The 15,394-nt window shown below is 38.6% G+C and overlaps 1 protein-coding gene across 1 annotated transcript in view; it reads left to right on the plus strand.

Annotated features, from left to right (window-relative positions):
• The first annotated feature begins 14,844 nt into the window (after positions 1 to 14,844).
• Positions 14,845 to 15,394, plus strand: part of CANX (calnexin) — a 16,097-nt gene continuing 15,547 nt past the window's right edge. The window contains exons 1-2 of the mRNA XM_014538557.1: positions 14,845 to 15,045; positions 15,337 to 15,394. Coding sequence (XP_014394043.1) covers positions 14,872 to 15,045; positions 15,337 to 15,394 — 232 coding nt within the window. The 5' untranslated portion in view covers positions 14,845 to 14,871. The remainder of the gene's footprint in view (positions 15,046 to 15,336) is intronic.

Genomic DNA, 15,394 nt, shown 5'->3' on the forward strand with positions numbered 1-15,394 from the left:
CAGGCCCCGGCGCGCGCGCGGGTCATGAGGGGTAAAGGCCCGAATCTCGGCCGCCTGGGTGGGAGAGCCAAGCCCAGGTCGCGCCGTTGGGGTCGGGAGGCGTGGCAGGTGCTCTAGAGCCTCCCTTGACCTCAGCTCCTTGCTCCTGTGGCTTTGCTTCTAGAGCTTTCTTAGGCCGTTTGCTGGCTGCCGGGGAAGCCAGGAGGTGGGCTGGAGTAACCGGGCGAAGGTCTGGAGTGGAATCGGGCCTAGTCGCTCCCTCCGGCCGTGGGGAGAGGCGATATCAGACTCCGGAACGTGTAGGGTCCGTGTTACAGGTTCAGTATTTGAATATAGAACCGCAAAGCGAAGACGGAAACCGAGCACCCTGAAGGGTATGGAGAATGTGCTAGAATGCAGTGATTGAAAAACTTCAGTCTTATTATTTCCACCTCTGCGGAGGTGGGGAGCAGTCCAGTCGGGATTTCACCAGACATTTAAAGTAGGAAAGCGCTAGAAGCTTACTGTGGGCAGGTTTTCCAGGGGAGGAGCAGGCCCAGGCCCAGAGCCATGAAATGACTGGTCCAAGGTCATGCGTTTATTTTATGATCCCGTTCGCATTGTAGGTGAGGGCTAGGCAGTTTTGGTATTACGGTTAAGTTTTGGTTAAGGTTAAGGCCCTGGTTCAAGTCCTTCATCGGCCATTTGTTGCTGTGTGACCTTGGGCAATTTACTTTTTTACCCCAGTTCTCCCCAAATGATGGGTATGATAATACCTGATGGAGTTGTTAGAATTGAATTGCGTATAAAATAGGCGAGTGAAGTCTGATACATATTGATTGCAATAAATTACAGCCTGAATGCTTTTGGTCCACTGCACTGACTGACATCCTACTCTCAGAGTTCAGTCCTGTTCCCCAGGACTGCTGGGCATGACAACAAGTCTGTGCTGGTTGAGGGAAGTTAAACTGAGCTGAATATTAAAAGGTTGGGAGGACAAAGGTGAGCCACCGCTAAGTCCCTCCACGTCTGATTTAGGAAGTGGAACATTTTGCTTGAGTTTTTTTGTTTCTTTCTTAAAAGGAAAAGTGTTATTGATCTTTAAAGTCATTCTGTATCTTAGTCTTTTTTCCAGCAGTGTTTGAGGATCATGAATAGAATCACTGCCATGTTGTACATTTGCTGTAATTACTTAGAGCAGAGGTAAAGAACTGTGTGGGAGCTCTCTTCGCCTGTGCACTAGCCAGGGTACAGAAGAAAACAAGCCAGGTACCTGGATCAGGAGCAGTCCAGGGTGAACTGTGTATTGGAGTGGATGTGGCCTACAGCAAACATGTTATGAGCTATCTGAAAGCGGTGTCAGCATCTCTCCACACCGTGCTATCTTAATTCAGCAGTTTCAACTAGCACATTATCTTGCAAGGACCATGAGGGGTAAACTTTTTCAAGAAGTAACGTTTTCACAGAAGTCGTTGCTGCAGTTTTGGCAATCAGGCTATTGCATCTTTTTAGTTACACAGCTCAGTTTGCCCTGCGAAGAGCTTCAGGTGATGAAGTGACAGTTGGTGTGCATCGATACAGGCTCAGGAGACTGGAGTTTCAGTCTGAACCTGGGTAACTAGCTTGTGAACCACCTTGGTTTCCACATCTTTAAAACTGAAATGAGAAGTCTCCTGTATACTTTACTGGGGGCTATTGGAAGGGACAAATAGGATGGGGAGCTACTTTGAAGAGTGTAATTAACTATACAAATAGAATTGGCAGCTCATAACAACAACTAGTTGCTATGGAAATAAAAGTGCATTAACGTTGTGACCTATATAGTTTACTGTAGAACTTTGTCAGAAAAGTGCTGGTTGAATGCTTTGTTAACTGCAATTTTTTTGTTTGTTTGTTTGTTTTTAATCCTCACCCAAGGGTATGTTTATTGATTTTAGAGAAGGGAAGGAAGAGAGAAGAGAAATATGGTTGCCTCTTGTACACACCCCACCCAGGAACCGCACCCACAGTCTAGGTATGTGCCCTGACTGTGAATCGAACCCTCAACCTTTCGGTGTATGGAACACACTCCAACCAACTGAGCCATACTGGCCAGGACGCAACATATGTACTTTAAAATTAAGCTTAACTGAGCTATGAAATTATTTGGAGATTTTTTTAAAAGAATTTAGACAATTCTCAGCAATATATTTTGAGTATTCATAATATAAACCTAGGTTTATAGCAAAAAGGTGTGCTATGAAAAAAATGATTCTAATGTTTCAGTCAATGAAAAACAAAATTCAAAACTGTAAAAACAATATGGATCTACTTTTATTTTTATTTTTTTTAAATATATTTTTATTGATTTCAGAGAGGAAGGGAGAGAGAGAGAGAAACATCAATGATGAGAGAGAATCATGGATTAGGTGCCTCCTGCACACCCCCCACTGGGGATCAAGCCCACAACGCCAGCATATGCCCTTGACTGGAATCGAACCCAGGACCCTCAGTCTGCAGGCTGACGCTCTATCCACTGATCCAAACCAGCCAGGGCTGGATCTACTTTTAAATGAATGAGCATTAACAGTACAATCCATTTTGAATTTTATATACTTTTCCACCTTTAAATGCTTTTGTTTTTTTACTAGATGTACATGTAGTAAAATAAAAAAGTACAAAAAGTAATAGTAAACGTAAAATGGTTTATCTGTGACTGCTTCCTTTCCAATCTGAGATTTATTTGCTTTAAAACTCAGGAATTTTAGAGCCACTGAAGCTTGATTGGCAGCACTGGGCAACAACTAGTAATAGAACTCCCTGCTGATGTTGAGCACATACTCTAAGCCAGATACTGTCATATGCACTTCACATGTATTTTGTTTATACAACAATCCTAAAAAGTAGATCATGTTGTTATTCTCAATGTAGAGATGAAACTGAGGCTCTGAGCTGAGTAATTCACCCAATATTCCAAGTTATTAGATCGCCGATGAATGAGTATGACTTCTGGATTCCTGGGTTCCTGCTCATTAACTACAGTGGGGCCTTGACTTATGAGTTTAATTCGTTCTGAGACCGAACTCGTTAAGAAGCTCGTTAACTCAAATTACTCTATCAACTCAATGCAAAAAATCTGCCGAATACCAAAAAACTCGTTAGTCGGGACACTCGTAAGTCAAGGCCCCACTGTACTATATATGTCTAACTGTGACCTAGGACAAGTTTGTGTAACTTAGTCTTAAATTCCTTCGGTGTTAAATTGGAATAATAGAACATTTTGGGGTTCTTGTGATGTATAAGTTCAACAACCTAACATATCTTCACCTAATAAGATTTAAAATTTAAACAGATAAATGGATAGCCTACATGAAAGACTGCCTCAGCTTTTATTGCATAGTACCTTTTTAAAAATCACCTTTTTTAAAACAACCAAGAACATTAGCTAGGTAATTTCTTCTGTTCCTCTTTATAATTTCTCATAGATTAAAGGAATTAGAGTTGGAGTTTGCTATCTACTTTTAAGAGATTAAGTCTCACAAAGAAAAGCCTGGAACCAAATGGCTTCACTGGTGAATTCTACTACTTACAGAAGCATTAAACACCAATCCTTCAAAAGCTCTTCTAAACAAAGAAGAGGGGAGAACACTTCCCACTTCATTCTATGAAGCCCTAATATCAAAGCCAGAAAAAGAGTATACAAGGAAAGAAAACCATAGACCAATATCTTTTATGCAGAAATACTTAATGCTAGCAAACAGAAAACAGCAACATATAAAAAGGATTTATTCACCATGACCAACTGGGATTTTTCCCATGAATGCAAAGTTGGTTCAGCATACAATAATTAATGTGATATCCCACATTAATGAAGGATAAAAACCACATGATCATCTCAATAGACACAGAATTTAACAAAATGCAAAATCCTTTCATTATAGAAACACTCAACAGGAATAGAAAGGAACTTTCTCAATCTGATTAAGAGACAAATAATCCTTTCCCTGGGATTTCTGATCCTCTTTTGTAATTTCTCATGGATAAAAGAAATGAAAGTTGAAATTTCCTAATTTATTTTGAGAAACAAAGTGCAACAGAGCAAATGGCTTCACTTGATTCTACCAAATACTTAGAGAAGGAAATAGCAATCCTTTACAGATTCTTTCTGAAAACAGAAGAGGGGAGAACACTTCCCCATTCTATGAGGCAAAGTATTAACCTGATACCAAAGCCAGACAAAGACTTTACAAGAAAAGAAATTCATAGACTAACATGTCTTATGAAAATAGATATGAAAGTAGACTTAGCTTGAAAAGATAAACTATAAAAATTTAATAAATGTAAACATAATTTGAGTCTCCATTTGTTTTAAAGATTTTTCTTTAATATAATTCTTTTATTTTTATTTTATTTTTTTAAAGTTTTTTTTCAATTTTTACAGACAGGAAGGGAGAGGAATAGTGAGTTAGAAACATCAATGAGAGAGAAACATCGATCAGCTACCTCCTGCACACCCCCTACTGGGGATGTGCCCGAAACCAAGGTACATGCCCTTGACCGGAATCGAACCTGGGACCCTTTAGTCCACAGGCTGACGCTCTATCACTGAGCCAAACCAGTCAGGGCTAATTCTTTTATTTTTAATAGGTCCCTTCACTAAGGGACCCTTATTGAAGATAAAGTTTCTGCCTTTGGAACGTGGCAAATTCAGTATTTCTTTGGTGTTTGCCCATTCCTAAAATTGATCTGAATTTGCTGAAATTTTATGCAGAATGTGTTTGTTTCTGTTATATAGAATATTTTGTGTTCAAAGTCTTATGTATGCCATTAAATGTGTATAGTAAAATAATACGGACTTTTTAGAATGTATGCTGAGAACAGAATTATCATTAACCAAAAATAAATTAAATTTCAGAGAATTCATAAAGAAAAGTAATTGCTAATGCAGAGAAAAAATATCATAGATAAACATGGAGATTTCCATATCCAACTGTTAAAATTGTATATGCATCATTGCAAGGTAGAGTTAAAGAAGAAATATACTAGGAGGGAACTAAGTTTTTCTTGCTATGTAAAGTCATTCATGTTGAAATACTTTGGAGGAGTAGGCAGGCATATTAGATGTTTTGGTCCATTGTAAGAATAGAAAATGTATTCACTGTGGTTGTACTTGGTATATCAAAGGACAAACCATTTGGGTATACCTATAAAGTACTGGACTTTGTATTATCTTTTTTATATTTTCACAGCAAGCCTTTGAGTTAGGCATTTATAACATAGGGACAGAAGACTCCTAGAAGTTTAGTGAGCTGAGCAAGGCTAGAAAGGAGCGAGAGAGTCTGAAACCCAGGTTTCTCTGATGGGGACAGGTTATACCACATACACTGTACTGCCATGTGTATGAAGAATTAATTTTCTGAATCATCAGTTTTAGAATAGGAAACTTCCATCTCTTGAATTTAAGGTAAATTCACTCTTCTAAGAGTTAAGAGCGATTGAAATATTGAAAGTGAGTAGATTAGATGCTCTTGAAGAAACTTCCTAACCCTAAGATTTTGAGAACTGGGCTTTTTGGTTGGTCCTTGGGAAATTGGGAAGCAAGTCAGAAAGCATCCAAAAAAATAAAACGCTAATATGCAAATCAACTGAACAGCAGAATGACCGGTTGCTATGATGAGCACTGACCACCAGGGGGCAGATGCTTGACACAGGAGCTGCCCCCTGATGGTTAGTGCCCTCCCACAGGGGGAGCACCACACAGCCAGAAGCCAGGCTCATGGCTGGCGAGCACAGCAGCAGTGGCGGGAGCCTTTCCTGCCTCCATGGCAGTGCTAAGGGTGTCTGACTAAGGGTATACGAGTGGGCCTAAGCCATCAGTCGGACATCCCCTGAGGGCTCCTCGACTGCAAGAGGGCACAGGCCAGGTTGAGGCCCCCCTCCACTCCCCCCCCACGAGTGCAGGAATTTCGCGCACTGGGCCGCTAGTTTATATAATAAATGTATGTTATAAATGCGTGTGTATCTGGCTCCTGTTTTCTTGGTTTTGTGTATATTTGTCCATGTGATCCTAGAGGGCTGGGAGTCTCTGATTTGGATATAGGTAGGTAATTATATTTGATTACTAAAAACAAGGCTGTAAGTAATTGAAAGAAGAGGAGAGAGATTTTACCTCATCATGTTCAAATTTATAATCCAATTTACATTTCTGAGTCTTCCTTTGTGGTTTTGTGTTTTAGAGGACCAGGTCAATTTAAAGCTGGTTAGACAATTTTGATCAAGTTTAAAGAACCATCTTCAATGATCCAATAATTTTTTAAGCTGTTAATTCGGAAATAATTACAGACCTGGAAGAAGTTGGAAAAATAGTACAGAGAAGTCCCTGTAACCATCACCCAGCTTCCCCCCAAGTAGCATGTTAACATAAACCATGGTACAGTAGGAAAAGTAGGAACTTAACATTGGTACATGGTACAATTTACAGATCTTACTTAGATTTTGCCAGATATTACATGCCCTTGTTTGTACATAGTTCTGTGAAGTTTTATCTGTGTCAGTTATTCATTTTTGAAATTTTTACTTTTATGGCATTTTTTAACAGAAGGAAATTATTAGCAAGAGTCTTACATAGTACTACCAAAACTATGTGCATTTTTTTGCAGGTTAGATTGTAAAAGATAGGTTATAATGTTGGTTTATTTTTATATTAACCAACAAAAAAAAAATACCCTTGGTTTATAGAACAAATAATACAGTATATTCATAAAGTCTGAAAAATTGGCAAATATACAGTGCCATCACAGTCACCTTCTATATAAAAGATTTAAAAAAAAATATATATTTTTATTGATTTCATAGAGGAAGAGAAAGAGAGAAACATCAGTGATGAGAGAGAATCATTGATCAGTTGCCTCCTGCACGCCCCCTACTGGGGATCGAACCCACAACCCGGGCATGTGCCCTTCACTGGAATTGAACCCGACCCTTCAGTCCGCAAGCCGATGCTTTATCTACTGAGCCAAACCGGCTAGGTATATGAAGTTTTGTTTCCAGACTTTACTTATACCCTATGTAGATTGAGCTCCTGAAGGTTAGAGACCAAATTTCAAGAAAAGGATTGATACCTAGTTAGCACTCATGACATTGCATTGAACTGTCAGCAAACATTCATTTAGTGTCTAAAGCATTCCAGGCTCTCTGATGAGGCTTCAGATGCATTTTCTCCTTTACTCCTTTGTGTTTTTTTAAAATATGTTATTAATTTTAGAGAGAGGAAGGGAGAGGGAGAGAGAGATAGAAACATTAATCAGCTGCCTTCTGCACGCACCCTACTGGAGATTCAGCCTGAAACATGGTCATGTGCCCTTACCAGGAATTGAACCTGGGACATCTTTGTGCATGGGATGATGCTCAACCAACTGAGGCACACAGGCTGGGCTCTCCTTTTACTCTTGTAACACAGAATTCTCACAGTTCAAACTTGTGACTACTAGAAAACAGTCTTGAACTCTGCCATCCAGCTTTTATCAAAAGCCCAGCTGAACCCAGTATATTTCCTATTAAAGGTATATTTCCTATTGATATTTTTAGAAACAATGGGTGACAACAGAGAAGGATGCTCTCTGCTTATGATTCTGTAAATAAAGATAAATGAAGACTTAAAAAGGGACAAACTTATGAAATCCTCTTAAACATAAACTAATTTTTAGAACAGTTTAAAATGTATAGAAAAATTATAAAGATAGTACAGAGGATTCCCATATAATCCAGACCCAGTTTCCCCTATTATTAACAACTTAGTATATATAGTACATTTATTATAATTAATGAACCAATATTGATACATAATTATTAACTAGAATCCATATTTAATTCAGGTCCCTCCCCTCCTTTATATTTCCCCCACTGTCCTTTTTCTGTCCAAGGATCTACATTACATTTAGTTATCATGTCTTAGGCACCTCTTGGCTGCAACAAGTTTTTAGGCTTTTTTTGTTTCTGATGACTTTGACATTTTTGAGGGCTGGTCAGGTTATTTTGTAGAATGTCCCTCTACTGGGACTTGCTTGATGTTTTTCTCATGATGAGACTGGGGATATGGATTTTTAGGAGGAAGACCACAGAGGTTAAAGGTACTGTTTTCATCACATTGTATCAAGGGCACATACTATCAACATGACCTATCACAGTTGATGTTGACTTTGATCACCTCGCTGAGGTGTGTTTGCCAGGTTTCTCCACTGTAAAGTTTATCTGTTTCTTTTCCCTCTTCCCTATATTCCGTACTGTCTGGCCTGTGTGGAAGGAGGTCACTGTGCGGCCCACACTTACAGGAGTGGCACTTCTCCTTGAGGATAGAGTACATAAATTACTTGGAATATTTCTGCATGGGAAGTTTGTCTCCCATTTATTTATTCTGTCATCTATTTGTACCAGTATAGGTTCGTGGGCATTTATTTTATACTTTGGGGCATAAATGCCACTTATTTTGTTGCGTCTACTGTTCCAGCTTTGGCCTTTGGGAGGTCTTTCTTGTATTCCTTTCACACAACTCCATCATTGTGGATTTTTTGTTTTACCTTTTTTGAACACTTCTTTCTGACACTACAAAATGCTCCAGGCTCGTCTTGTGTATTTTCTGCTCTAATACTAGAATCAGTCATTTCTTCAAGGAGCCATTTCCTTTTATTGGAGATCAAGATTTAATACTAGGTGTATTTATGTTGCTAGGGTGTAGTTTCTTCTAGGCCCTCTTAGTTGACAGAACAGGAAAATATATGTGCATAGATTAAGTGGTGTATGTGCACATATTTAAATGTTCCTATATGTAACCTCTGTATATTAAGCTAAACATAAGATCATGCTGATGGCTCCAACTCTTGCCCATTACCACGTGGATTATTCTGGCCTCTTTTCCTTGCTTATCTGTAAATTCCCATACCCAACATTATAGTGCCTCCCACCATCTACCATTCCTTTACTTCATTGTTCAATTCCAATATACATGTGTAGTAGCATCTGGATTGTTCATCTGCACACCTGTGAGAAACAATTTACCAACTAAGAAAAGTGCTTTTGTACAGTCTAGTTTTTACAGATTGCACTCACTTCCATAGTGGCTTTGCTCAAGGTCTTTTCCCTTCACTTTCTTGAATTAAGTTTTTTCATTTATCTATAATACATTAGATTGTATTACATCCTGCATGCTATCCTTGGGTCACTTGACCTCCTAGATGATTTGTAAAATTTTTCATACGTTAAGATATTTTCTTTGTGCTGTAAAGTTTTAATGGGTTTTGACAAATGCATAGTGCCATGCATCCATAATTATATATAGCATACAGAATAGTTTCACTATGCTTACTTATTCAGCAATGAAATAGGAGTTTATCTTGTTTCACATCCTTGCCAGGTTTTTGTTTGTTTTTTGTTTTTAGCCATTCTAACAGGTGTATGGTGGTATAATGTTTTAATTTGCAATTATGTAATGGCAAGTGTTAATTGGGCATCTTTTTTCCATGCTCATTTGCCATTTGAATATTTTCTTTGATGAGGTCTTTGTTTACATCTTTAGCCTGTTTTTTATATATTTACTAGAAGCCTGATGTACGAATTCGTGCACCAGTGGGTTCCCTCGCCCTGGCCTGCGGGGTCGAGCTGAAACCAGCTTCGACATCGCTGAAGGGTCCCAGATTGCGAGAGGGCACAGGCCAGGCCAAGAGACCCCACCGGTGTATGATCGGGCTGGGGAGGAATGTGGGAGGGCTCCAGGGCAAGTCCAGCCTGTCTCGCTCAGTCCCAATCAGCTGGACCCCAGCAGCAAGCTAAGCTACTGGTCGGAGCATCTGCCCCCTGGTGGTCGGTGCATGTCATAGTGAGCGGTTGGGCAACCTTAGCATATCATTAGCATATTACGCTTTGATCGGGTTGAATGGACGGCCGGACACTTAGCATATAGGATTTTTTATTTTTAAGCCCAATGAGTTATTTATTTTTTAATATGCTCTTTTATATGTTTTTTATTGATTTTTAGAGAGAGAGGAAGGGAGAGGATAGAGATAGAAACAGATCAGAAAACATCATCAAACAGGTGCCTCCTGCACGCCCCTACTGGGGATCAACCCCATAACCCATGCATGTGTCCTAACCATGACCTCCTGGTTCATGGGTCAGAGCTCAACCACTGAGCCACACTGTCCAGGCTTACCCATTTTTTAATTGAGTGGTTTGTTTCTTATTGTTAAATTTGAGTTCTTCGATTATTTTGAAACCAGTCTGTTGTAAGATATGTATTTTGCAAATGTTTTCTCTTGGTCTGATTTGTCTTTTCATTTTATGTGTCTTTCACAGAGTTGAGGTTTTTAATTTTAAAAGTCTTAACTTTTTTCTTTCATGTATCTTGCTTTTGATGTTGTATTAAAAGCTCATTGTCAAGCCCAAGATCAACTAAATTTTGTGTTTTCTTCTAGTAAGCATAATAGTTCAGTATCCTTTTTACATACCTGTTCCATGTGTGCTATCTTTTATTTTTTTTAATTTATTTTTTTAAATATATTTTATTGATTTTTTACAGAGAGGAAGGGAGAGGGATAGAGAGTTAGAAACATCGATCAGCTGCCTCCTGCACATCTCCCACTGGGCTGTGCCCGCAACCAAGGTACATGCCCTTGGCCAGAATCAAACCCTGGGCCCTTCAGTCCACAGGCCAACACTCTATCCACTGAGCCAAACCGGTTAGGGCCATATGTGCTATCTTTTAAAAGGACTATTTGATGTAGGAGGACTAAAATGAGGGGAGATTTTGTTTCTTGGTAATGTTGAATTTTCAGTAACAAAGCAGAGAATTAGGTCATCTTTAAAAATTTTTTTTTTATTGATTTCAAAGAGGAAGGGAGAGAGATAGAAACAATAATGAGAGAAAATTATTGATCAACTGCCTCCTGCACACCCCCACTGCAGATCAAGCCCGCAACCTGGACATGTGCCCTGACTGGGAATCAAACTGTGACCTCCTGGTTCATAGGTCAACGCTCAACCATGAGCCACACCAACCAGGCTAGTTCATGTTAAAATATAGTCTTCAATTGTAAGTGTGGACAGGTTTCTAATAAGACTTGGAACATTTAAGATGGCTTAATAGTAGCTCTTGGAACTAGACCTATTTATTGCACTATTTCCTTGGGAGTATTGGCAAATTCCAGTTGTTAAAACTGCATATGGCCCTAACTGGTTTGGCTCAGTGGATAGACCATCGGCCTGCAGACTCAAGGGTCCCGGGTTCGATTCCGGTCAAGGGCATGTACCTTGGTTGGGGGCACATCCCCAGTGGGGAATGTGCAGGAGGCAGCTGATCGATGTTTCTCTCTCATCGATGTTTCTAACTCTCTATCCCTCTTCCTTCCTCTCTGTAAAAAATCAATAAAATATATTTAAAAAAAAAACCCAAAACTGCATATGTAGCTCAGCTGGTGTTGCTCAGTGGTTGAACATCAACCCATGAATCAAGAGGTCATGGTTTGATTTTTTTTTTTTTTTTTTTTTAAATATATTTTATTGATTTTTTACAGAGAGGAAGGAAGAGGGATAGAGAGTTAGAAACATCGATGAGAGAGAAACATCGATCAGCTGCCTCCTGCACACCTCCTACTGGGGATGTGCCCGCAACCCAGGTACATGCCCTTGACCGGAATCGAACCTGGGACCTTTCAGTCCGCAGGCCGACGTTCTATCCACTGAGCCAAACCGGTTTTGGCTGAGGTCATGGTTTGATTTCTGATCAAGGTGTCAGCAGGGTCATTTTCTGGTGAGGACTTTGTCCTTGATTAGCAGAGAGCTACCATCTCACTGTGTCCTCACGTGGACTTGTCTTTGTTCATAAGCATTCCTCTTATGTGGACACCAGTCCTCCTGGATTAGGGTCCTACCTTTATGATCTTTTTTAATTACTTTCTTGAAGGTCCTGCCTCCAAATATAGTCACTTTGGGAGTTAGGGCTTCAATATATTAATTTTAGGGAAATATAATTCAGTCTATAGTAACAATATAGCAACAAATTAAAAATTATTGTGAAAAAATCAGTCCTTCCTTTATTAAAGGTAAGTAGCCTACTAGATCATCTCCCTGACTAGCTTTTTCTTAAAGCAACAGTGTTCCAGCTTCATTACATAGTCCTAATTAATCCATTAGTTTTGTTTTATTCAGTTACTACTGTTCTTACCACATTTTTTTTTTTTTACTTTTTAAAAGTTGTAACTATTGTTTTAGCTAATTTAGTTTTTTTGTTTTTTAATCCTCACACGAGGATATTTTTTCCATTGGTTTTTTTTTTTTTTTTTTAGAGTGGAAGGGAATTTTTTTGTTACCTTGTCTTCCAAATGGCTGATTCCATCCTCTGCTTCATTTAACCTACAATTTATTCCTTCTAGTATGTTCTTCATTTCAGTTATTGTATTCAGGGGGTGTGCAGGAGGCAGCTGATCGATGTTTCTCTCTCATCGATGTTTCTAACTATCCCTCTCCCTTCCTCTCTGTAAAAAAATCAATAAAAAATATTAAAAAGAGAGAGAGAGAGTAGAAGAGAGGAAGGAGGGAGAGAGAGAGAAAAATTGACCTGAGAAAGACACATCGACAGGAGAAAGACACGTGTCCTTGACTGGGAATCAAACCCGAGACCCTTCCATCTGGGGGCCGACACTAACCACTGAGTAAACCGGCCAGGGCTTGGCTAATTTTGTTTTGTAGTTTATCCCTGGGAATCCAACTACTGTATTTTTTAAAAATATTTTTTTATTTATTTCAGAGAGGGAGAGAGAGATAGAAATCAATGATGAGAGAGAATAATTGATCACTGCCTCTTGCATGATCTGTTCCTCAATGGGGATCGAGCCTGCAACCTGGACATGTGCCGTGACCGGGAATGAAACCATGACCTCCTGGTTCATAGGTTGATGCTCAACCACTGGAACCATGCCAGTCAGGCCCAACCACTGTTTTTTGAAAATTACTACCTTTTTTTAAAGCCTCACACGAGCATGTTTTATTGTTTTTTTTTGTTTTTGAGAGACAGATAGACAGACAGAGACAGACAGACATGGATGTAAGAAAGCAACATCAGTCAGTTTACCTCCCAAATGCACTCTGACCAGGGGTCGAACCTGCAACCTTTTGATGTATGGGTCAATGCTCAACCTACTGACCCACCCGGCCAGGGCTCTCACCACCATTTATAGCATTGTTTCTAGGAGAGTGAACCTGGGTGTTGTATAGAGTTAATTTAGATAAAAGTGTTGAATCCATCTGTGTGGTTTTAGAGAACCCTTGTAGTTGTAAATAAACAAAGCCATATTGCTATGCCATGTTTACTATTTTGACAGCAGAGATTACAGGTCTTTCCAGTGAGTAAGAGATTATTAGTATTTTTTTAAATATATAAGAAACCATAGCAGAATGTTGACATTGAAAGTTTCTTCTAAAAACTGTTACCAGTCCTAGGAAAGATTATGGATGACTTTATTGAGTATTTGTATTTTCTGTACTGCCTAAATGCTAAGTGTTTAGGAATCCAGTGAACTTTACCTTTTTCATTTTGTGAACACAGTCCCAAGATCCGTTAAATAAAAGCAATGCCACCAAATGATACATGAGAGTCTAGTCCAGTTTACTCACTTCAAAGGGTTAGTTTATAGGAACATGTCATTAAATTCAGCACTAGGATAATTTGATTTACATTTTTTTCTAGACAATTGGTTAAATGACAGTCATGATTGTGAATTGGGGCTATTGAAGTTTATGAAGGAGCCCTTTATTTCAGTTCTTTTTTTGTTTTTGTTTGTTTTGGATTTTACCTGAGAAATAAAGGTCTCCATTGTAAACAGGAGACCAAAAGAATTAAGCTCAGTTTTCTTTCTTTTTTAAAAAAGATTGATTGGAGACAGAGAGATATGTTCATGCATTTATTGGTTGATTCTTGAATGTGCCCTGACCAGGGGTCAAACTCACAACCTTGGCTTATCAGGATGATGCTCTAACCAACTGAGCTACCTAGCCAGGGCAGTTTTCTTTCTTTTTTATTGTGATGAACACATTTATAAGATTTGTCATCTTAATCATTAAGTGTACAATTCAGTGACATTAGGTACAGTCACATTGTGCACCTATTACCTTTATCTATTTATAGAACTCTTTATCTTGCAGAATTGAAACTCAACTACATACTACCAAATCATTTTGTGCATCCATGTGGCTCAGTTTTTATGTCCTTGGATCTGTAATCCTTGGAAAGAGGACCCACTGACACTATAATACAATACACAAGGCACTTAAGTGTTTAGAAAATAATAGATAAAAGTAGCTGGAATTTGGTTTAATTTGTTTTCTTTAGTCTTCAAACACTAATTTAAAACTATATCTACCCTTGATCTTTGAACAACAGCAGCAGTATCTATATTAAGTATTTAACGTGAGGCTAGTTGGTTCCTGTTACCATTTCCTTGTAATGTTTTAATCAGTACTGGTAAATTAATATACAAAAGGGGCTTTTGTCATTTGTCAAGCTTTTTACAAATGCAAGAGGTTAATTTGAAATTGTATTTTAATATTCTAGCTCTGTGGAGCCAACATGATATGACAGTTGATTTTTTTTGTGGGTTTTTTTGTTGTTTTTTAGGACAATTGTTTATTTTTGAGTTTTATTTTGAAATATTCTTTAAATTGAATCTTTTGAACTAGTTAGGAAAACCCCTGACTCTCTATGGGCTTATTTCCTTTATTTGTAAAATGAGATATTCACTATAAAGTTCCTTTTAGTTCTGATTTGAAAGCCTTTATTTTAAGTGAGAGGAGGGGTTATTGGTCTTGACAAAATTTTTAAACGGAGGCGATACATTTAACTTACTTTACTCTTATTGTATGTAGATCATGGGAGAGAAGTGGTTGCTGTGTGTGTTGCTCGTCCTTGGAACTGCTGTCATTCAGGCTCATGAGGGCCATGATGACGACGTGATTGATATTGAGGATGATCTGGATGATGTCATTGAAGAGGTAGAAGACTCAAAATCGAAACCAGAGACCAGCACTCCTCCATCTCCAAAGGTTTGAAGTGGTCTTTGAATCTTTGTTTTACCTCTTGAGATAATCAAAGGGTGAAGGTAGATTGGATATTTTTCAAAGGAAAAGCTGATCTATTAAAGTACTTGCTGATCTCTCTGGCAGCCTTTGCGATATCAAATTATATAGATTGAATTCAAGGGCTAGCTAGGATAGGAGAGTTTTGTGGTTAAATAAAAGCAAATCAAGAGAATAAATCCTACTAAGAAAGGAATGTTGTTGAAAATTTCAATTCTTAATTTATTTTTATATTTGACACTTATTTTATATTTGTAGGTTACCTACAAAGCTCCAGTTCCAACAGGGGAAGTGTATTTTGCTGCTTCCTTTTACA

The sequence above is a fragment of the Myotis brandtii genome, unplaced genomic scaffold (genome assembly GCF_000412655.1).
Source record: "Myotis brandtii unplaced genomic scaffold, ASM41265v1 scaffold193, whole genome shotgun sequence".
NCBI lineage: Eukaryota > Metazoa > Chordata > Mammalia > Chiroptera > Vespertilionidae > Myotis > Myotis brandtii.